At 39.3% G+C, this 24421-nt stretch overlaps 1 protein-coding gene across 1 annotated transcript; it reads right to left on the reverse strand.

The window, feature by feature from the left end:
• Positions 1-23046, reverse strand: cab39 (calcium binding protein 39). Its single transcript, XM_038273161.1, has 9 exons — positions 22870-23046; positions 19287-19442; positions 14858-15022; positions 10487-10605; positions 9895-10063; positions 9230-9289; positions 8722-8787; positions 8195-8338; positions 1-1906 (listed from the first exon to the last, which is right to left on the reverse strand). The coding sequence occupies exons 2-9, from the start codon at positions 19398-19400 to the stop codon at positions 1718-1720; spliced, it is 1026 nt and encodes a 341-aa protein (XP_038129089.1). The 5' UTR covers positions 19401-19442; positions 22870-23046; the 3' UTR covers positions 1-1717.
• Between the last annotated feature and the right edge of the window lie 1375 nt (positions 23047-24421).

Here is a 24421-nt window from a genome sequence, read left to right on the forward strand (position 1 = left end):
TGTGTTTTATCTCAAATGTTTATTGAATCGTTGGGCCCAGGCCTTTGACACATCAGAAAGCTCCCACACAGTCACTGCCGAAAGTCAGCAAGGGTTCATGTTGTCGTTTCAATACTGTCTAAAGCTGGAAGGGAAGGGGACGGGGCAATTCCAGTACAATCTTTAGTTCAGCATCATGCACAGCCAGAGGAGCAGCATGCATGTTCAGAGTGATCGAATGGAGCGTCGGCCTCTTACAGTAGTGTTATCTGATTACATTACACCGAGAATCTCACTGCAAATGAAGACGATATGTTGTTTAATCAGCTGTCTTCAGCTTCAGCACACACCAAAACACTCTGCTACCCACAATGCTTTACACTCACCATTATACTGGAATTATAGAAGGCTCAAAACACAAAGAAAGGGGTGATGATAAGAGTTATAATCAGGTCCCACTTGAAGCTCTCAAACAGCGGGGGTTAACATGGCACTCTGTTACTCACCAAAGCGGTAAGACAACAGGAAGGAGAAGAAAACTGCTCCAAGTAAGGAGAAATTAATCACCCAGCACCTCACCAAGTGCAAACGCGCACAATTTAATGTTAATGCTCTGCTCTTCCCTACACTCCCCCATCTGCAACGCTCCCTGCATAATTTCTGCAGAGATCCTCAAAACGTAGATGAAGGGAAAACAAAACGAACGGACCCAGAGCCATTACCATGACATTCCTCTGCTGTACAAATTGTTAAAAGATCCTATAGGTTAGCTAAATGTGAGCTGGCCCTTTAAATTATGTACAAAGTTAAACCCACCAGTTATCATTTCAGCAGTAAATGAAATGCAAACTGTCACTTTCTTTTTGCTCCAGAAAGTGACTTAATAACCAAAAACAGCTTGTTTAAGGTAACGTATATATATATAATATATATTTTTATGTCAAGGTTAAACAAAACTCTACAAAGCAAAAAAAAAAAAAAAAGGCATATGTACACGATCACCCTGTCCCAGATAATTAAAAAATAAAGGAGCCAAATCCTGGCCTTTAACTACTTCATCCCTTACATCCCTCTCTTCTCCTACTGTGCTTCAAGTGCTGTTAGAAAGCACACAGGAGGTAATAAATGGTTCTGATGGCATCTGAGAGCTTGTAAAACACGCCACAGTTGCTTTGTTAGATGAAGGCCAAGATGCAACTAAAGCAGCTGCTGGGATGCATGTTGATTTGGATGCAGAGCCCAGATGTTGCAGCCGTAACACCAGGGACAGCCGTGGAGGAGTCTTATTTAAAGGCATGCAACCGTAGTTCTGATGCTCCTGTTCGTACCGCTTATCTTAATGTCTTTGATGACATTCAGTGTGTGCATGTTTAATTAGGATAAGCCTGTGTGCGTATCCACCTCTCAATTAGCCTGCCTTAGTTACAATGCATTGGATTTGTTCTTTCGGTGATGAACTCATGTGGCAACTTAAAAAATCAGCAGCATCTATTATTTTTTTCTGACATCTTTTGAAAGAAATAAAACATATTAAATGTTCTGAGGGGGGGGGCAGAGGAGCTGACGACTTCCTGGTGAGCTGATGTGGGTTTGTTTTGTTTTTTTATTGATTTGATCCTCAGTTTTTGTTCAAAAACCAGAGCAGCTGTTGGCGATGGGTCCATTAGGCAGACGCCGTCTGGATGCTTCCCCAGACTCGGTCCTGGCGGCTCCGTCCTTGCCCTTCTGTGCGCCCCCCTCAGGCCTCCTGCGGCGCGGGCCTCTTCAGGTCCCTGATCTGTTTGATTAAGTAAGTCTTTTCGTCATTGAACTGTTCGTCCTCTGTTCTGTCGTTCTGGAACTTGCTGAGAAACTCGATGAGTTTGGTCTGGTTCTTCAGCAGGATGTCCAGGATGGGCTGCGTTTTGTTGGGGTTGGCCACAAACACCTGCAAGTAGACAAGGAGAAAGCAACGAGGGTCAATAGAGTAGATGTATTTTCTGTTTTAATAGAGCATGAAAACAGCATCCCCCACAGCCTGATGCTGCCAGCAAACACTTTGATTATGACCATAATGTGTTCTGGTTGATCTGAAAGTACAGAGAAGCTACTGTTTTTATATACTTTGGTAAATCCAACATGTACAGTGCACATAACCACGAAATTAATGACTTCTTACTGACAGATTAAAAGTAAACATCTATCCTTAAACTGACAGCCAGAGGAAAGACACTAAAACGGTGGCGATCAGGAGTCCAGCATGTTGGACCGACTGAAGCCAGCTAACGGGGGACTGAAACACCGAGAGAAAATGGCCGACCTTAAAAGAAACCAAATATGGAGCGCTAAATTGTGTGGGCAGAAGAAATCAAAAATACACATGCAGTAAGTGGGCGCATTGTGGGTGAGCTACACAATTTTTTCCTGCAAAGGATAAGACGTTTAAATAGGTTCAGTTCCGCTCCAATTATACGAGTAGATTGCATGAGGTACTGGATGTTGGGGAGAGGGGCTGTAAAAGGAAGGAGCAGTCCTCATCAAATGGGATAATAATTATGATTATCATAGAAAAAATTATAGCCATAATAATGATGAATATTGTTTATAGCAGATTTTACGTAAATATCTAATTCTACTACAAAGAAAGGCAGAAAAGATTCAAAAGAACGAATATACAGGTGCTGGTCATAAAATTAGAATATCATGAAAAAGTAGATTGATTTCAGTAATTCCATTTAAAAAGTGAAACTTGTATATTATATTCATACATTACATACAAACTCATATATTTCAGATGTTTATTTTGTTTAATTTTGATGATTACAAATGACAACAAATGAAAATCTCAAATTCATCATATCAGAAAATTAGAATATTGTGAAAAGGTTCAAAATTGATGGCCCCTGGTGCCACACTCTAATCAGCTAATTAACTCAAACCACCTGCAAAAGCCTTTAAATGGTCTTTCAGTCTAGTTCTATAGGCTACACAATCATGGGGAAGACTGCTGACTTGACAGTTGTCCAAAAGACGACCATCGACACCTTGCACAAGGAGGGCAAGACACAAAAGGTCATCGCTAAAGAGGCTGGCTGTTCACAGAGCTCAGTGTCCAAGCACATTAATAGAGAGGCGAAGGGAAGGAAAAGATGTGGTCGAAAAAAGTGTACAAGCAAGAGAGATAACCGCACCCTGGAGAGGATTGTGAAACAAAACCCATTCAAAAATGTGGGGGAGATTCACAAAGAGTGGACTGCAGCTGGAGTGAGTGCTTCAAGAACCACCACACACAGACGTATGAAAGACATGGGTTTCTGCTGTCGCATTCCTTGTGTCAAGCCACTCTTGAACCACAGACAGCGTCAGAAGCGTCTTGCCTGGGCTAAAGAGAAACAGGACTGGACTGCTGGTGAGTGGTCCAAAGTCATGTTCTCTGATGAAAGTAAATTTTGCATTTCCTTTGGAAATCAAGGTCCCAGAGTCTGGAGGAAAAGAAGAGAGGCACTTCATCCACGTTGCTTGAAGTCCAGTGTAAAGTTTCCACAGTCAGTGATGGTTTGGGGTGCCATGTCATCTGCTGGTGTTGGTCCATTGTGTTTTCTGAGGTCCAGGGTCAACGCAGCCACATACCAGGAAGTTTTAGAGCACTTCATGCTTCCTGCAGCTGACCAACTTTTTGGAGATGCAGATTTCATTTTCCAACAGGACTTGGCACCTGCACACAGTGCCAAAGCTACCAGTACCTGGTTGAAGGACCATGGTATCCCTGTTCTTAATTGGCCAGCAAACTCTCCTGACCTTAACCCCATAGAAAATCTATGGGGTATTGTGAAGAAGAAGATGCAATACACCAGACCCAACAATTCAGAAGAGCTAAAAGCCACTATTAGAGCAACCTGGGCTATCATAACACCTGAGCAGTGCCACAGACTGATCGACTCCATGCCACGCCGCATTGCTGCAGTAATACAGGCCAAAGGAGGCCCAACTAAATACTGAGTGCTGTACATGCTCATACTTTTCATGTTCATACTTTTCAGTTGGCCAACATTTCTATAAATCCTTTGTTTTTATTGGTCTTCAGTAATATTCTAATTTTCTGATATGATGAATTTGAGATTTTCATTTGTTGTCATTTGTAATCATCAAAATTAAACAAAATAAACATCTGAAATATATGAGTTTGTATGTAATGTATGAATATAATATACAAGTTTCACTTTTTAAATGGAATTACTGAAATCAATCTACTTTTTCATGATATTCTAATTTTATGACCAGCACCTGTAAATCATAAAACCCGGAAAAGTTTCCTTTTTCCGTTCCACGACTCCAAATCTATTTAATTCAGTTTATTTCTTTAGCTCCAATTCACAACAAGTCATCTCAACACACTTTACAGTACAACCAGATCATACAGTCAAATTGATTTACAGTTTTCTAGCTAAGGAAAACCAGTTGATTGCATCAACTCATTGACTCGAAGGCAATCCCTCACACTAAGCATGCTTGTAGCGACAGTGGAGAGGAAAAACTCCCTTTTAACAGGAAGAAACCTCCAGCAGAACCAGGCTCAGTGTGAGCGGCCATCTGCTGAGGCCCACTGGGGTTCAAGGAGACAGAAGCAGAGATATAAAAAGCAACTTTAAAAGGCGGCCCGGTCCAGGAAACACAAAGCCTTGTGAGACCATCCTGATCTTGCGAGCTTTCAAGGTTTCACTCGTAGATCAGTCTGGAGACTCTCCATTAGGGCTGCAACTAACGATTATTTTGAAAATCGATGAATCGGCCGATTATTTTTTCGATTAATCGATGAATCGGACACAAAATATTTTTTTTATATTAACCTCTTTATTCCAAAATAAACATTTTAGACAGAACAAACAAGCACACAAGTACAGGTGTCTCATTAACTGCCCTGGTGCAATATGAAAAATAAATGTTTGTTTTAAAACTACGCAAACTTACATGAGAAATGTAGCTGTACATCCACAAAATATAGGCTACTTTGTTTCATAAAGCGCAAAAAGAGACAGGCATTTTAGTTTTTAAAGCCTCTAAGGGGTTCAAACAATAGGTCCCCCCATTTCAACAAATGAGTTTTTTTAGACTAGAAGAGTTCTGCCTTTTAAGACAGGAAAGTATAGCAGTTAAAGTTGCTACTTGAGAAAATACTGAACCATAGAGATAAAAATAGCCCTGTGATTCAAATTATAAATTGTATTTGGAATAAAAATGAGAGAACTAGGGGTGCTAAAAAACACATCCTCCAAAGACAGATATTTACATGGGAATGTGGCAGATAATTAATTGACATATTACTGATCTTGCTGGATTTTATTCTGCTTTACTTCCATAAATTGCAGGATCTTCTTTACTTTATCTTTGCCAGAAGATTTAAACTTTAAAAGCCTTGCCCTCATAATTTGCAAATTAATTTATTTATAAAGAAAATATAAACGCTGCTTAAGCTAATTCAAATGAAATTAAAAGTAAAGTAAGTAGCCAACCTTATCACTGTCTGTAACCTACTAACAAGCTAAGGAAAGCATCAGATGAGCTACCTGAGAAACTAACTTACGTTTCCCCACTTTAAAATGAAACAAACATGATGGTTCATCCTGCTGATCAGCTCTCTTCACTGCCATCGAAGGCTCCAGCGTGTTTTCTTTTCAGGTGCTGCGTCATAACAGTGGTGCTTCCGTGCCATGTTCATTTGTTTTGTTTTTTTTACAATAGTTGCATGTTACGACTTTTTTCACTTTACAAAGCGCAGGCTATTTTAATTATTGTGATCAATTTGCGCCGTCAATCCCGGGGCATGCGCGCTTCATTTGCAGTCTGGACGCTGAGGGTAAACTCCTCACTAAAATCCTGCGGCTCTGACTGCCACGCTGAGAGGGACTCCTGTGGGAGAGGGAGAAAGGCGTTGGGATGGGGGAGGCGCCCCACGGCAGCAGCTGCCGCTGGTAGGAACGATACATGCTTTCACGTAAGAGTCTCCAAAAGCCGCCAGTGACACCTTAAAAAGTCGCCAGATTTGTCGCTAGTCGCTTTTTAAAAAAATAGTCGCTGGAGGGGTCTGAAAAGTCGCTGAGTTGGCAACACTGCAACTGCGGCGCTGACTCGCTCCGCCATATTTTTTTTTTCTTCCCCGGGATGACGGCGGCGGCGGATGACGCATTAATCGCGCGACACAACTAATCGATGATTAAATTCGTTGCCAACGCTTTTAAAAGTCGATTTTTATCGATTTTATCGATTCGTTGTTGCAGCCCTACTCTCCATTAAAGAAAATTTGGAGCCGTTCACCAAACGAACGTCCAATCAGCGTTGGCTTTGAGGCGGGTTGAGGTGTGACGCAACGAGAAGCGTGACAGTTCAGTCTAAAGAACATGGCGTTAGCGTGGCTATCGAGCAAGTTTTATCGGAATTACAGAGTATTTCTTCACTGAAAGAAGAGCAAAAAACTGCTCTGGAGGCTTTTCTCAGAGGAAAAGATGTTTTTGCTCTTCTCCCGACTGGTTTCGGCAAGAGTAGCCTGGCTTGTGGTTGTGTTTTCGTCGTCGCTCTGTTAGTACGTCATCTGATTGGTTTATTTGGCCCGTCTATCACCAACATAGGCCAATCAGCTAACCAGTATTTTCGCCCCTTCCCAAAATTACTTCAACGGAAGGTTTCCAGATGGATATGCGGAGCAAATCTATCTGGCGGAGTCAGGTTAGGAAACACACAGCCAGGCAGATGAGCTCCGAGCCAGCTCCCATGTCAGAGGATGAAGAGAGCACATCCAGCCAGTCACATTCAGAGAAACAGGACTACACTGAAAAACAGGACGATCTCGAACATCTATAAACAAATGTGTTGATGGCAGAGGCTGTTAAAATTCAGTTGATTTATTTTCATAAACCCTATTTAAATTCAATCGTATTGTTTTTTTATTCTAGTTTAGTAGAATTGCTTCCCGTTACATTTATTTATTTCAGCCTGCGCAGGCATTGTTCTTCCCCACTAATATTATTCTACGATTATCATTACTGACATTCCAGATTTATTCACATGTACACAGACTCTCAATCCTTTATCTGTCTCTGAACTAATTCTTCTATTTGTGGCCAAAACAGCTGCAGATATTTTTCTGTTTGAGTTAACATCCGACTTTCAGACTGAATAAAGATGCAAAACTGCTCTCTCAATCAATTTAAACATTTAATAAATCACTTTGCTGTTGTTATTTTATTTGATCATCCTGTTCCTGTAATTTGGTCATTCAAGGCAAGACCTGCATAGTCATAAAAGACAAATCCAAAATTATTATTTTGCACTTTTTATAAAGTTATCAGTTTCTCTGTTTTGATGCACACAAACCATCTGATGCTCAGGCCTAAAGAACAAACCAGTAATCAATTCCTGGGCTGATAAAAGAAAATATAACCCTCTCAACATCAGAGATATCTATGGTGTGCAAAGATAATGACTGAACTATCGGTACCTTTATGAAGGTCAAATTAAGCCTATGACATATTTAAAAAAAGACTAAAATGTAGTAAAAAATAGCTTTTATCTTTATTTCTATTATTTCACACAGGATGGAGAAGCAAGTCTTTAGTAAATATTTTATGGTTTCATCAAAAATGACCCCCAGATTTATAAAGCCACATTTTGTTACCTTGCTAAGATCGCCATGGTGCTCTCTAATGCCAGGGGTAGCACGACCTGGGGCAATAATCCATTTTATTTGAGAATAATTCTCGACCACAATCAATCAGCCAATGCTTGAAATATAAAAGGCTGTTTATCAGTGAACTCAAGCGATGACCGCAGACGTCTTAAAGCATCTGGAGATTATATTTCAGACTGTTTAAATGCACTAACCATAAACAGGGAATATTTATCAGTGGTTTGTATGACGTTCTACGAATACTAAGCGTCAAGATGATCAATTTCATTGGCTCTGACAGAAAGATGGAAAGCTTGGAGTCTGTAGAATTTAGAGTTTGTATCACAGCTTGAAATGTTTTATTGATTCCTCTAATATAAAACCACAAGGCTAGCCAACAATGAACATTGATATATCTGGCTAAATAATTCACTCAATGCATCATTAATTCAGGAATTTTACATTAAAAACAGATCCAAGGATGAATCCAAGGATTGTGTAAAAAAGCTGCTTCTTAACGCCAAGCTAGCGTCCGTCTTCTGTCAAGCTCCTGGTTATCGGCTGAACACACATTACCTTAAACACGTGAAAAGCCTCAAACTGGATGTTGCGGCTCTTGTCTCGCAGCAGATTCATCATTAGCTTGAGATTCTCTGGCTTGCTGATATATTTTGTCATTATGGTGAAATTGTGCCTGTCGAGGAGCAACTCGCCGAGCAACTAAAACATTTCAGAGAAAAAGAGACAAACAAAACATTAATAAAAGACCCAGTGATATAAATTAACTAAACAACTTTGACCTTTTTAGATCCTTTCCTAACATTCAGGTTTAAACGTTTTTTTAAAACCATAATTATCATGAATATTGTAAGAATAATAATGAAACATCAATCTGAGGTGAAATAAATATAAATTTAGAAATCAGTTCAAATAACCACCAATCTGCACAGCTAACGTAAGCTTTAGTGGTTCAGTGTGTAGTTTATTGTCTAGCCACTAGAGGGCAGAAATGGATCGATTCATTTAGAGAAACTCAACCTCTTCTTTAAATAGCTGTGCTTTACTAGGAGACCTTTTTTATACGCTCAACCTGGGGCCCTTACCTTGAGGGACTGCCGTTTAGTCACGTAGTTTTCTGAGTGCAGCAACTTCTCATATTCACTGAAAAACTAGAGGAAGAGGAAAGCAAAGGACAGGGTAAACAGCCGTGGTTAGAGACGAAAGGCTGATCAAGACCAGACTTTCACAACATTATCTCCGTCTGATATCAACAACGGGGACAGAAAAGAAAACTCCCACACAAAGTGACAGCTACTACGTGTTCCCGCTCTGCAAACTGTGCCCCAAATGGCTGATCTGGACATGCTAGAAGGAAAAGTTGGCGACAAGCTGGTCAGACAGACCAAGTGTTCATCTGCAGCTCTTTAAGTTCTGAGTTTCAATGAGAAAAAAAAAGAAAACTAAAAAAGTTGAACAAGCAGCAGTCTTTTCTTCTATAACTGTAAAATAATGAACATGAATGAACTATTTTCACATTTAAAACCTGAAATTGTTCCTGTTTAACTCCTAAACTTTAACTATTTGCTGGGTTTTAAGTATGTGAGGACTCACTTTGTCGTAATGTTGCTCCAGAAACTCGGCACTCAGTAGTTTGTGTCTTGTGAGAAGGTCCTGAAAGCAGGAAAAAAAAAATATATAAAATACTTTGAACTAATCAGCATTAAACACAATGTAATGACCAGTTTACAGTTTGATTTGTTCTTTAGAAAACATGCTCTGTGCTAGAAGGTGAAGAAATAAATCCCGGGAAATGGTGTTATTATACTATATATATATTATACTTAAGAGAGAAAAAAGGTGTTTTAGCTGCTTTGGTAAAAAATACTTAATCTCACTCATGAAGCATATTTATTGCTGAAATTCAATTAATTTAGAATCTAAAAGAAGAGATTCTGCCTTAAATTCGTCGGGAACAACTGTTCCAACCGCCGCATTTCTGAAATCTCCCAAGTGATGCACGACTTTACACGAGTGAATGCGATTGGTCGTTTATCAAGAGGACGGGATTGTTGTGGCGGAAGGTCCGCAACAAGTTTGATTGATGTAATAAACCTCTGTCTACTTCATTGAAAAAGTTTCCAAGCAGCAAACAAATCAACATTGGCTGCTCAAACACACAGCAATGTTTCTTAAATAAAGAGGTGAGGATGAGATAATAATATGAGCGCATCTTCAGCAGGATTTTCCCCCTCAGCTAAAATAAGTAACTGACTTACTTTGAAAGTGGCAAATGCATCTGAGGCGATGTCAAAGGTGGACATCTCCACGTATCTGAAGAAGTCGTAGAACTGATCCGACCACAGAGTGATCTTGGCCAGGGGTTCGTGTCTGATGCACTCCCTCAGCATGATGCCGCAGTTCAGGGCGATGTCTGGGGACTCGTACCTGCGGGGCAAAAACAGCTCTTTACAGCTTCACACTTTTTAACTGAGGCAAGCAGCATTTTAAAGGGAGAGTTGAGTCGGAAAAAAGAAAATCTGGTAGTAAAATAGAAGATTTAGATGCAGAGGAAAAGTGGAGAATTACTGATTTTTAACTAGAAAAGCACAAGCTGGAAACTTAAAATTCCTATCTTTTTTTTGTTCATTAAACACACCAAACAGGAAAGAACAGGTTGGGCAAACGACACTCTTTTAAACAACTGCTTAGCTACTGTTCTTATGATTAAAAAGATCTAAGGAATTTGTTTTATAAGAGATTACAGGCTGAAAACTTTGAGACCATTAAAAAAAAAACTAGAAAAAAAAAAAATAAATAAAATAAAAAGAATTTAGAGTTAAATAAAAGCATTCTTGTGTGGCTGCTTACCCTTTCAGCAACATGAAAAGGATGTTTTGCTGGGTACACAGGTACTCTACAGTAGGTGTCCGAGTACCAATCTGGCGCCTCAAGATGTTGTTGAAGATCTGTGCTACATCTTTCTTTCCCTGTTGGTGACAGAAAAACACATGAACTCCTATTAAAGTATATACTACAAACAAGCAAAGCTTAAAATCTTTTATTTTTCTTTGTTTTTTTAATGGACTGTCATTTTATTATGAGTTGTTTTTATAACTCAAAAGCTAAGTGGTGAATGTTAGCAATAATAACTTGCATAATCCATTTCTATATTCTAATCCTGGTTAGTTTAGGTTGTTCCTGAATAAAGGCTGGGGAGAAAACAGCAGCTGACAGAGAGTAGAAGCTCCAGAACATAAACAACAATTGTTCCTTTTAGACTGCAGGAAGCTTTTCTCTTAGTTCCTCAAACCTTTTTTTCCTGTAGAGCGAGCTTCAGCTAAATGCATCCTGCAGAACTGCTTTTAAAAGGCCTTTTGGGACAATTTTCTCAAAACAACTTTTCTTTATTCAGTTCCTTGTCGAAGTTTATATACCTTTTAAATTTTCTCCTATATGTTTGAGTTGTCAGTGTAGGTTTAGCACAATAAACCAATTGCACAATGATTATTTGCATGCAGCTCCATTATTATGTTTCTTCCATTCTTTTTACTTAAATTAAAAAAAAAACCTTTCCTCCAGTGCATGAGTCTCCACTCACCACTTCATTCTCATGTCATCAGTTTAAGGAGGACTTCACTTATGCATCAGGTATTTGCCAGATGCACCGTCTCACACTGCTGAGTAGCACATTGTAACATGAGAGCCCTGTCAGGAGTAGCAAGGCAGTGAAACGGTTGTTTAGATCTTATAAAGAGATGGAACTGGCTGTGAAGCCGACAGCAGAGCAGTGTGGGAAACCTTAACCTGGACAAGCTGACCTGTAGCACTTGTTTTAAAGCAGTAGTATCTAGTAGCGATTGCATCTAAACCCAGTGACGTGCGGTCAGGGGAGGCAGGTGAGGCAGTGCCTCACCAGCCATCATGGAAAGAAAGAAAATATATAATCATAAAGTAATTTAAATTGTTATATTCATCCGGTGGTTTGTACTAAAAAATATTCATTTTTCATGTAGCTTCACCAATTTCGATTTTTATTTGTTCAAAATCGCTGAATTTTCTTATTTTCCCATTCACATGCTTGGAAGCGATGCCGGTGAGGCAGCAGCGAGCTCTGCCTCACCTTGGATTGCGCAACCCCTGGCTCTGCGCTGGCTGCAAAGCGGAGAGAGCATGTTGCTGTACGGCGTCAATAAAATGGTTTAAACAAATGTAATATGTGAACTTATTTCTAATAATTTGGCTTATGTATATAATGTACAGAGCTTTTTGTCACCAACTGTGTTTGTGTAACGTGTTTCGTGTAATGAGCGATTATAAACGGCAGAGAACAAGTTCGAGGTGAGGCAGGCAGTTCTCTTGCCTCATGGCAGGGGGTGCTCAAGAGACTGAAAACATAAGGCAGGAACAGGACGGATCAAGGAAGGCTTTCTTCCCTGGCAGTGATCTCCATTGAGACAGAGAGACTTTTAAAACTGAAGGAAGATAAGGAGGACTTCTATTCATTTATAAGTAAAGGTAAGACAGTAATAACATTTATTTTGTTTTGTTTTTTAAGGAAATGTGTGTTTTGTGAGCTACAGTTTGTATGTGTAAGGATGCAGAAGTGAAACATAACCTGTAAACTGCTGTCAATCTATGCATCTATTTGCAAATCTGATTCTGATGACGTCAGTGCCTCACCAGCTATGAACCTCACCGCACGTCACTGTCTAAAACATAATCAAGCTGCAGTTTCCCCAGCTGGAAAAAATAAATAAATAAATACAACCAGTGAACAATCAATATGTGTTTAATCGTTTTGCCCACTTACAGATACTGCAGGTCGCAACAGCTCCAAAGAGATGATGCTTTTAGTTTGGATGAAAAGTCGGAATTTTTGGAGAATGTAAACTTTTGAAAACCAATATGAATTTCCAGGGAAAACACACCAGTCTCACAAACACAGCAACTGCACGGCTCTACAAGAGCAACAAAGACGACTCACTGAAGCAGAGAGAAGATTGTTTTGGGTTCTGCGGGTTTTTTTATTTCAGTTTATTGATTTTGGTTTTGCTTGGTTATTTATGCAAGTGCATCGTTTTCAAACAAAGAGTGAATGTATTTTATTTGTTGCGGATGCCCAAAATCTCTTCCAGTTGCAGTGTTACTTTTTAAACTTTATTGATCTTTGAGTTATCTTGCCTTTATAAACAATATTTAAAAAAATGGCAAAGTATGTTGCTCCGCCCACTTGGCTGGTGCAGGGATTCTATACAACATTAAACATAAATTCTTATGGTTTTTTATTTTAAAATGGCTCCTCTTTCTTCTTTTCCACAACACAGATTTGTAAAAAGCATCAGCAGGAAACTGAGCTGATCGCATGTGCAGAGTCACCACAAGTCGCACCACAATTCTTTTAATTATCTGCTTGTGAGGTAAGGAGGAGGCCACATCTAAGGTGGGTTTGCATTTGTGTTAACGCCTTTCTATATTCAGATGATGGATTAAACTGGTCTCCCAGTGGAAAAATGTTCTGCTGGGAATAAATTAAGTATTATCAGGTGAAACGGGGCTTTACACAAATTCATAAATCAAATATTCATATTAACAAATTACATAAAAATTGTTCCAGTGATACATTTTACAGACAACCAACCGACTGTATTTATGGCCTTTTGATTTCCAGCGGAAACTTTGGACGGATTGCAGAATTTAGAAAACAAACTGGAATATAAACCAAAAGAGGAATCTCACAGGATCCACCAGTTTGGGCGATATGAGGTCGTCTGTGAGATATTTCGTGAGCTGCCAACTCCTGTTTCTGCTGCTACATTGTTATGCAGCTCGGTCCTCCAAAAAACAGAAGAAATTAGACACTTGGCACAAATTGTAGGTCAGAACTATATGCCAGCGTTTTTTATGAATCTAGAAAGCGACATTTCTCCAAGTTTTGTCAGCAAAAGCTCATCAGGACACCAAAGAATAATGTGACGACCACCTACGGTCAGAGCCAAATCAGAAACAGGGGGAAGAAGACAGCTAGCATAAACTGGATGCCTGCAAACTCTGCAGCTTTTAACTACATCAGCATCATGAGGCGAGGGCTTATTTTGCACATTAACTGTGTTTTTAAAAAAGGACAGGATAAATATTGCCTTTAATACCTCTGACATTTGGAAGAAGTAAAAATAAGCACGAATTCCCTTTAACAGGAAAAATTTGCAGGTTTTATGTTTCTTCATGAGAGATTTATGTTTAACTATAAAGCCCAAAAGGATACCTTTGTTAATGCGAGACTGTATATCTTATACATAAAGGATGTTTAAATACTTTTAAATACCTAGAAGCATGTAATGTTCAATAGAAAACTTGTTTTATTCTAAAACGTGAAATAACAGGCATTAAATTATGAATTTTGCAGCTATTCTGTAGTTTCTGCTAATTTTATAATTATGTACTTTTATTCAGGTACCTGAATGAGTTGAACATGAAAATCTGCAATCAAGGAAAAAGAAACTACAAAAAAAGAGGAATTCAGAAAAATTAAAAACAGAAAAAAGCAGAATTTGTGAAAAACGGATTTGATAGGGCCCCGATGCATTCAGCATTTGGCTTCATCTTGGAGCCCAGCATAAACACAATAATGACGCTTAACTGAGCCAAACGTTCTGCAATGTTTAATATCTTCCACTTTTATTTGGTCAACTAATCACCTTGTAGAGCAAATCAACCAGAGGAACAAAGTCTCCAAAGGAACCTGTTTTCTCTAGAGCCTCCCTGGTTCATATTTAACCATCGGTTCTTCAGAGCTTTTAATCTAAAACTGATTTCCGCAGAATCACAAGAATAAAGTGGAGTCAAAAACAAATGTTTACATCCCCATCCTGTGACTGTCATGCATAATTCTTAGCTTTTGTCCTAAATAAGGATGATGTACTGGTGTAAAAGAGGAAGTGAGCGTCTGCAGCTCAGTGACTCATGCCAAGATAAGGTGAGTCACAGCAAGCTGAAGCAGCTGCCAGTGAGTTTACACACGTTCCAACGCAGGCAGCTCTGCTGTGAATACCAATATCTTCCTGCTGAGGTTCAGCAAAACATGCATCTTTATTCATGTAGAGTAAATTTTTAACAAATAATAAATAACCAACTGTCAGGGTTGAAGGCTTTACTGTATCATCTCCTCTTTTTTCACTTTCACTCAGATCAATAAATTTCTAAATCAATCATATGAAAAAAATAAAAAACAACAAATCTCACCTCGAAGTCGATGAGCTGCAGGTCTGCGATCAGCGTGCTCAGCAGGCCGCTGTTGTAGAGCTCCTGGGCTAGCTGGGCCACTGCTTCCGTCTGCGGCTCCTTCTCATTCGTCCCATACAGGATCTCCTTCATGGCTACCAGGCTCTTCGACACCTCCTCTGCAGCCTGAAATCATTCAAACATCAGCTCTGCTGCCAAACATTTTACAAACCGCCGCACATTTTAAACCAACGTTTCATTTCCAAGCTAATAGCACTGATAGCAATAAACGGTAACATAACACACTATGGATGGTTTGAAATATACAGTCGGTTTTTTTTTTTTTCATGTGTTAATTAGAATAAAATCCCGTCTAGCTGTAGAAAATAGTGTATTTAAAATAAATGAAAACATAACTAGGAACATCCCAGTAAATTGCAATCTTTATAACTCAGTTGGACATTAATATGTTGTGAAATATGAACTAAAGCTCAAACAGGCGAGATTTTTTCAGTGCTTTTTATCCAGGGCTTGATGTTAACCATCACCCGATCTCCTGGGGCAAGTAGTTTTTATTGTTGGGAGAGTATAAAAAATTTCATTGCACTTGCCCGCCTGGCAAATGCAATGAAAAGCAAAAAAAAAAAAAGTTATTTATCACTCAAAATTACTTTATAATAACCGACATTCAATGAAAACGACCCACAAGCGTTGCCGGCGCCATTTTTGTTGTTTTGTACACATTGTCGCATGATTTGAAAAAAGCCGGGTGATTTTCTGCCAGATGGCGTGATTTTTGTCCACCTTAACAAACAGCTGCATTTATTTTGTCAGGGAAAACTAATCCTGAGTCAGTTAAAAGTCAGGGAATTCTGAAATGATGTAAGACTGTGGAAACCCTGTATAAAATAACTAAAAAAAGTCACATTATATTAATAGTATTATCTTGTATAAACATACCATGACTCTAAAATAAAAGTTATTCATTTGTGACATTGACTTCTGTCTTATGATTTATCTTAAGTTTTTAAAACTTGTCAAATTTTTTTTCGATTTTTAACATTACAATTTATATTTTTTCAAGCACACAACAGTTTAAAGCAAGTTTAGTTTGAAAAGAATGTGCAGGAAGGATTGAAAAGCATGTTAACACGGTAATGTAGGCTTTAGTTTATTATCTGATGCATGCATATACACACCAGGAACCTGGAAACTTAAAAAAAAAATGAATTACAAAAAACATTTAAAAGGCAAACATGTTTCATTGATATATATACAAAAATGAATATTAGGAACTATATTTATCAAACATTAAACTGGACAAGTAAAAATTGTTTCTGGGCAAATGAAATGTGAAAGTAAAATCCTTAACGTCAACCCCTGTTATTAATGTTTTTCTTTTCTTTTACTAAGCAGGTCGGAGTTTAATAATCAGCCAGTGATCAGAAGCATGCAGCTCCAATATGTCTGATCAGTATGGACCAATGGCGACTACTGCTGCTGCTTTCAGAAACGGCGGGAGCTCAGTGGTGTTAAATAACTCCAAACGTCTAGTATTGCAAACACGTAAAAAATATAAGTACAACGGGTGAAGACAACTGTTGTGAAACACTGAAATAATAAACTCCAAACCTCAACAGGGATTTCTCATAGAGGCTGACAGACAGCGTCCTGCTCCAGAGCGGAGATGAGATCGTGTCCGAGAGCGGAATAAACCGCTGATTAATGCACAACAGATTCATGCAATCAGGTGAACTTTAGCACATATCTAATGCAGTTTAATGACTACATTTATGAAGTTTGACAAAGCATATATTACTAATCATTTATGAAAATTACAGAGGAGGTTTAGCCTCCCTAGTATTCAATGAGAAATCAGCCCAGGTATAGATACTGAACATCAGGAAATGACTTGTAGGGCTTCACTTTTCACAGTCGTCTCCCAGCCTCATTGTCTCTTCAAGCTGCACAAAACATCCCGTAGTGACAACATGAATACAAAAAAGATGTAAATGTTGTAAACAAAAAAATAACATCTTGGAATTGATGCAAAAAAAAAAAAAGAAGATGTTTGCAACCAACAACTCTTCCTGAAAAGCAATGCCAGCCTGGGAAACCAAGCAGCATTCATTTCATAGCCAAAACAATTCCACTCTGGAGTGGAGCATGGGGGTGGCTGCATCATGCTGTGGGGGACGTGTTTCAGTGGCAGGAGCTAGGAAGCCAAAGCGAGGGATGACTGCAGGAACTGCATGGTGTCCTTTAAAGGTTGCTGTAATATGGTAGAAGTATAGAAAGCCATTATGTCATATACTTTTTCCACAGAACATTTAGACCACCTTGGATTTAATTATTAATTAATAAAATTTATTCTCATTGATACTAATAGTCTGCTGGTTTCTGATTGAATGTAAATGTTAATTTTATTCTAATTTAAGCAGACCTCATTCTTAATGTTATTGTTTTATAGTATACATGAAGTTTAGTGGTTTAAGTTTTTTACTTTTACATGCGGTTACCTGGGTTCAAATCCTGTTTCATGCAGAAAGTCTGACAGTAAGTCACCTGCTTTGGGAACCCCTGAATAAGGAAGCAACCTAAAGGACACAAACTTGGTACAAAGTTGACTAACTTTAACATTATTTATGTAAGATGAGGTTATATGAAAATAGTAACTGGGCTAAAATATTTAACGACTTAAAGCACATTTTTGTTATCATGGCCAAGACTCTCATTCAGTTGAGGGAGAGCTTTTAAACTGAGGTTTGCAAAATAATAACCTCTTCATGCAGCTTTGACAGCAATTATAATCTCTTGGATATAACCCCACTATATGGGGCGTATGACTTTGGCCCATTCCTCTTCCATCCATCTTTTCCAGGGGTTCTTTTTGCTTCAATGTTTAGTTGGACTCAGTGTTGGCTCTCACTGATGGATATCTGCTGTTTGCCATTCAGCTCGGCAAAGAACTCATGCTCTTCCTCATCACTGAAGTCCTCAGACATTTTTCTTTCGTTGTTTCTTTCTTTGCACAGGTAAACAGCACATTTCTTCTTCTACGCTTGCATTATCGGCAGAGCAGACACTGAACGCGCACTTTCATCTGGTTTGGTCTGTCGCGATTTCCTTAGACTTGTGAACGCGCTTTTAGGAAATCCTATACACTACTGTTTATGCTCTAAAAGCATTCTAAATGACTTCGTTTCGAGTAAATTCTGGATGCTACCCACTCAGGACACTTGGAATACATTGGACGAGCAGTATGGAGGAATATTGACACGTTTTTTGTGGACTTTTATGGACCTTTCTGCCTCGGGCGCCATAGACCTCCGTTATTTGAATGTCAGCAGACAGCAAGAAGCCTCCCAGATCTCCAGATGCATTTGAGATATCAAAAAAGTACTCCAGAGTGTTGTTCAGCATGGGGGTGAGTAGCAAATGAAGGCTAATCATGTTTTGGGTGTACCATTCCTTTAAGTTGATTAAACACAACCAGCTCCCATGTAGCTTTCACATAATGCAGCACACATATGAAGCAGGTGTTTAAATCACCTCCTTTAGCAAAACAAAGTTATATGGATTTGTTTGGATGTTTTTAGATACCACAGAGTCTGTCAGGATACGATTTCCATTTGGGCTGGAATAATGAATGGTGAATAATTCATTATTGAGTTAGTCGACAGCTAACAGGCTACTTGGTTAAAGGATAAATTACTTCCAGCACGAATTAAGATCAAACTCAGGAAATATAAACATTCTCATTTAAGATGGCATTCATTTCAGTTAGTTTTTAGGCTTGGAGTGTCATTAAATATTTAAAATAAAATCTAGACAGGAACATCCCTAATCTTCACCACATGAAGCATCCAGGTTAGAGATGGAACGGTTTATGAAAACCGTCTGAACCGTTCGGTTCGTGTGTGTTGCGTTCGGTTCATGCGCTGCTCCTTTTTCTCATAGGCGGAGCGTGTACACTCCAGAGCAGAAGGTGGCGGTACTGCGACCAAAGCCAACCGCCTGTAGTAAACAACAAGAAGAAGCGAAGCAGCGTAGCCGGGTGTAGCAGAAAATAATCAGTTGTTGTGGAGAATTGTGTGGGTAGGGCGAGTGGGAAAGAACAGGAGTTGGAAGACGCGCCAGCAGCACTTTATAGGTCTGCTGTATGGGACCACTTTGCATTTAGAGTGACCTACGATGACGGCGGAAAGAAAGTTGTGGATAAACACAGTGTGCAAGCATTGTGCAACACGTTTTGTTTATGCTAACAGCAACACGACCAACATGTCAGGCTAACAATCAAGATATACCGAACCGAAAACCGTGACCACGAAACCCTGAACCGAACCGAACCGTGGATTTTGTGAACCGTTTCCACCCCTAATCCAGGTTGTGGTCCTGTAGTAATAAAAGAGGAAAACAGGAAGAACTCCCTGAAAGGAATCCCTTTTACCTTCTCAGCCTTTTTATCCGAGATGTCGTGCTTCTCCAGCACCGTCATGCTGTCCTTAAGGTTCTTGACGATGTCCGCCGGTGACTTGTGGGACTTGCCAAAGGGAAAAGGCATGGCGGAGCGTTACCACGAGTGACCAGGCAGCGGACAGTCCACCTTCAGAAGAAAAAAGGGAAACCAAGTGAAGATCTTTTACACCTTGTTAAACTGAGTGCAACTAGTTTACAGATATTGATTAGATTCTGATTTAAGATGCAGTTTTCCAGCTAAATATCGGATCCAGCAAAGGAAACAGTTGGGAAATGTTAATATAAATGCATTTACAGAGGGAGAGGTGTTGCACCTGTTTTACTTTACCGATAAATCTCTAAAGGTTAAATAAGTAGAGATATAATCTGGTTTAAAAGTGAATGATTAACTCTACCTCAGATCCCTCTCTGGTCAACCCAAATAAGCATTTCCAATCACAAAAAAAAGCTGAAGTCACCAAAAAATGAAAAAAAAAAACCCTAATTTATCCAGAGATCATAGAAAAAAAACCTTTGAAAATTAAATATATGACATATTAACCGTTTGTTCTGCCATGAAAAGCTGCCACAATGAGCTGCAGCCGTCACACACTTTCTCCTCTGACTTGGCAGAGTCCACATTTAGAAAGCAATGCTATGTCCAAGAATATAAGGTCAGCCTGGCAGCCAAGTTAAAGGTGTATACTTCCAGTTATATATTCATGCATGACGTGTCCTTTGTGACTAAGCTGTAACATGAAGCCGCGTCTCACTTGATGACCCGTGCGCTTTCTGACATGCTAACATCTTTACTGACCCAGGCGCGCCTCGTCTTCAGCAGGTGGCCAAATCCGTCTTTTCCACAGAGCTAATGCTGGTTAATGCATTCGTCGAGCTGCAGAACCGCCTCTCTACTCTATCTTGGCCCACTTCTGTATCAGTGACGCAAATGAGGAGGAAACGCATATGGCAGGTTCAAGACATGCAGGTCAACACTCATGCATGGTTACTCCTTTACTGATCAACCTGTGGGAAAGCAAAAATCCTCTGATACATCAGGGGGGGGAAAACCCCAAAAAAACTTCTCCATACTATAGCGCACTTCCTTTACTGATTCACATTATAACCAGATAAGAGAGGCTCCTTTTTGCACGTAAAATAAATAAATAATGAGAGAAAATTTTACATTTATGAGTAGGAAAAGGTTTCAAGTTTTGATTCAATTCAAAAATACTTAATTGACCCCAAAATGGGAATAAAATTAATATATAAAAGGGTCTATATGTTAAAACTACAGTGTCCAAACTGTGCACTGTTAGCAAGATGGATGAAAGAGGAGGCCCCAACATTTCCCTTAATCACATAAAGACAAAAGATTTGGTCATTTGGAAATATTTGTGTCCGGAAGCTTTAAGATGTGACCCTGGTCCATCACACATGCATATAAAAACCACATTGCTGCACCAGCATGCATCCCTATTCTGAGGAATCCGGTTAATGATCAGATATGATGAACACAGACCTTTAAAAACATGCAGTACAACAGCTGTTTATTAAGATAAAGGTTCTAAAACCACAGCTGGAAAAAATATACAAACATCCCACAAACTTTGACAAATGCATTCAGCTGTTATAGAACATTTTTGCTCCTGGACATCTAAATTGATTATAAATTGTTTACTGTTGATGGCTGATGATGTGTCCTTTATTTGGGGGTCGCCTTTGCAACTCATTACGACCTCCTCAGTGTTTTTAAATCTGTGACCTCCATATTACAGTGTCCACAGCTCAAAGAATCCTCTTGTTCCTTAGATGGCTGGATTAAAAAATAATGAAAGCTGAGCTCTGATCATTTTGAAACAAGCATGGATACCAGTTTACGGTTGTGAAACTCTGTATTTTGGTCCTATAAAAGCCTAATGTTCCTAGAAGGTGTTCAAAAAGTTTATTATCCTGTGCTTAACCCTTTATAGGGCGCTCAGTCAAATGCTTTGAACATCTACATTTCAAGCCAATAGTGTTAATGGAATCCAGGACAAATCCTTATTACCTTTGTTACAATAAAAACAATATATAGATATTTTTATGACACAAATTTATTTCAATATAATAAAAAGAAATGCCAACTTGCCCGAATATATTAAGAAAAATAACAAAAGCAGTTGTATAAAAAAATCATGAAAAACACTCCGAGAGTGAAGGAAACATTTTTTTTTTGGTACAACATAACCTTAGAGGCATTAATGGTGATACTGGAACTTGCATTTTTTAGTTTATAAACCAAAATATATATATAGATATACATACATACACACTCAAAATAATATATAATAATGAACTGAAAAAGCTTCCTGGATGGGAAGCGAATTATCTTCAAACCTGGAAACAAAGTCCAGTGGTTTGTTGTTTTTTTTATACTTTTTTGGATGACTGAGAATCTTCACTAGCATTAACATAAATATAATTGTTAACTAGGCTTATTAACTTTTCAATTAACTTTTTACTTCTTTTTTTTGGACTTTTTTTTCCCCCCAGTAGGTTATAAATCATTCAAGGGCTCATCTAATGGGTCAAATGCCATAATAAAATGTACAGCCATGTAGCAGTACCTTAGCTGAATGGCTGGATATAGATCTTGTGCTTCTAGACCTCACTGAGGGGTTGGAGGGGAATCAATTTGTAAAGGGTATGCAAGTGATGAAAAAGGCTAATTTGCCCTATAAAGGGTTAAAATGACCTCAAGAAGCAGCAAGGATGGAAAGGTTTAACTTTGAATAGAGGATGCTTTCAGGTTGAAGATCATTTGGACAGAGAGACACATACTGGGGTTCTTTCAATGCATTTTTGTTGACTTTTTAATGTAAACACCATGATCTTATTACGGTAGATCTTTTTCATCATCTTTTACATCCACTCAGTCCTACAGGACTTCCTCTATCAAAGCCCCAGAACAGGAGCAGGTTCTCCACAACCCATCTGACTCAGTGAGATGTATTACAGCTAGATCTGTAAACTTCAGACTCTTCTTTTTGTTTAATCTAACATAATACATCAGCTTCTGGTAGATCAGCACAGGGCCCTGGTATCAGAGTGCCATGGAGCTGACAGTGAGCACCGCCCATCCGTGGTCTCCATGCCTGCTTAGTGATGGTGTGGAGCCTGGGTGGAGTCACTGCTGTGCAAATTAACAACGCAGCTTAAGCTGAGGTCAACCGGCCTCTATACCGTTTAGCTGACATCTGCTCGCAGCCTACCGTGGCCTTTAACCTCTCAATCATTGTCAGCAGAGCTATGGCTGCAGCAGGGTAGCATCTGGAAGAGTCTGCTCTCGGCAGGCAGGAGAGGCCACGGCTGGCTAAACTCCAAGATAAACATAAAAGGAATAAGCGGAATAAAACGGCCTGTGCACATTTTATATAGCTAAAGTTAATGCGCAGAAAACGGTTAGGAAGCTAGCTTAGCCTAAAGCTAACAGGCCTAGCAGCGGTGAAACCCATGCCTGTTTAGCAGCAGGCCAGCTTCACCCAGCCCAGCTCTGCTTCCAGTTCAGTTGTATAAAAGTAAAATAGAAATACCTTTTGGGTGACGTTTTCAGTGTATTTTCCGATATGTTTTGGACTGCAAAAGGCAACTCGGGTTCTCCGTGGAAGAAAAGGGGCTTTGTTTTGCTCGCAGGTCAACTCCCCTTATCTCACTGTTGATAGTTGTGCGTCGGTCCCTGTTACCTCCTGGGTTTTTCTTAGCATAGCAGTCGTGGCTGCAGCAGCGTCCTACTGCCATCTCTGGCCGCTCCATGTTAAGGCAACAACGTAGGTTTCTTCCTGCAATAACTATAGATGGCCACACGAGGGAGCCATTGTACCGTTACGTCTTCTTCTTCTAGAATTTGTTTTGCCGGTTGGCAAAAACGTTAGGTGAGCATTACCGCCACCAACTGGTAAGGTTTGTGGACCACATGAAGAAAACAAACAAAACATTATATCCTGACATACAATTTAAACTGTTTAAAAAAAAAAAAAAAACAACAACTATGAAGTTATATCTTCTGTTTCCTGAATCAGTTTACAGTAAATCACAATGTGAAGTTTCATTTTCATATTACCAAGTTTCCTATTTAACTTGTTTCTCTGAATCCAATATTTTAGTTGTGAAATAATTATCTCTTCTCTTCTGTTCCTTTCTATTCTTCTCATTAGTCCAATTCTCTTTTGGATTTTACACAACCAACTTCCTTTCTGTTCTTCTTCCCATAACTTTTGCCACATCTCTTTTGTTTTTTTGTTTAATTATACCCATTATTTCTGTTCTTCTAAAGCTAACATTAATATCTATCCTTACCTTATTTGTACTCTCCTTAGCCATCCTGTCAACCGGCCATTTAATTTCCCTTAATCTTATTATGTGCCGGAACCCAAACAAAAATTACTACTAGCCCCATCATATTTATTCTGTAAAGTGTTTGTTGTATTTCAATTTATATATCTGACTCTGACTTAGACAGATTTATTTTGTCATTTTGTATACACAAGTGTATACAAAAAGAAATTTCGTTTAAAACTGCTCTAGAAAATTTCATTTTTTTGAAGTGCAGCCTTGAGAACAGTAATAAATACATAAAACAAGTAATATAAACATATAACTGTATATTTAGAGTTCTAACATTATTATTATTATTATCATTGACACTATGGAGTCTTTCCGCTTCCTGGGAACTATCATCTCCCAGGACCTAAAGTGGGAGCTGAACATCGACTCCCTGACCAAGAAAGCCCAGCAGAGGATGTACTTCCTGCGGCAGCTGAAGAAATTCAACCTGCCCAGGACAATGATGGTGCAGTTCTACTCCTCCATCATTGAGTCCATCCTCACTTCCTCCATCACCATCTGGTACGCTGGTGCCACCGCTAAGGACAAGAGCAGACTGCAGCGTGTCATCCGGTCTGCAGAGAAGGTGATTGGCTGCAACCTCCCATCTCTCCAGGAGCTGCACGCCTCCAGGACTCTGAGGCGTGCAGGGAAGATGGTGGCTGATCCCTCGCACCCCAGTCACAAACTATTTCAGTCACTACCCTCTGGCAGGAGGCTGCGGTCCATCAGGACCAGAACCTCCCGTCACAAAAACAGTTT

This window comes from Cyprinodon tularosa, unplaced genomic scaffold, assembly GCF_016077235.1.
Source record: "Cyprinodon tularosa strain WSP-4 unplaced genomic scaffold, ASM1607723v1 ctg86, whole genome shotgun sequence".
Classification (NCBI taxonomy): Eukaryota; Metazoa; Chordata; class Actinopteri; order Cyprinodontiformes; family Cyprinodontidae; genus Cyprinodon; species Cyprinodon tularosa.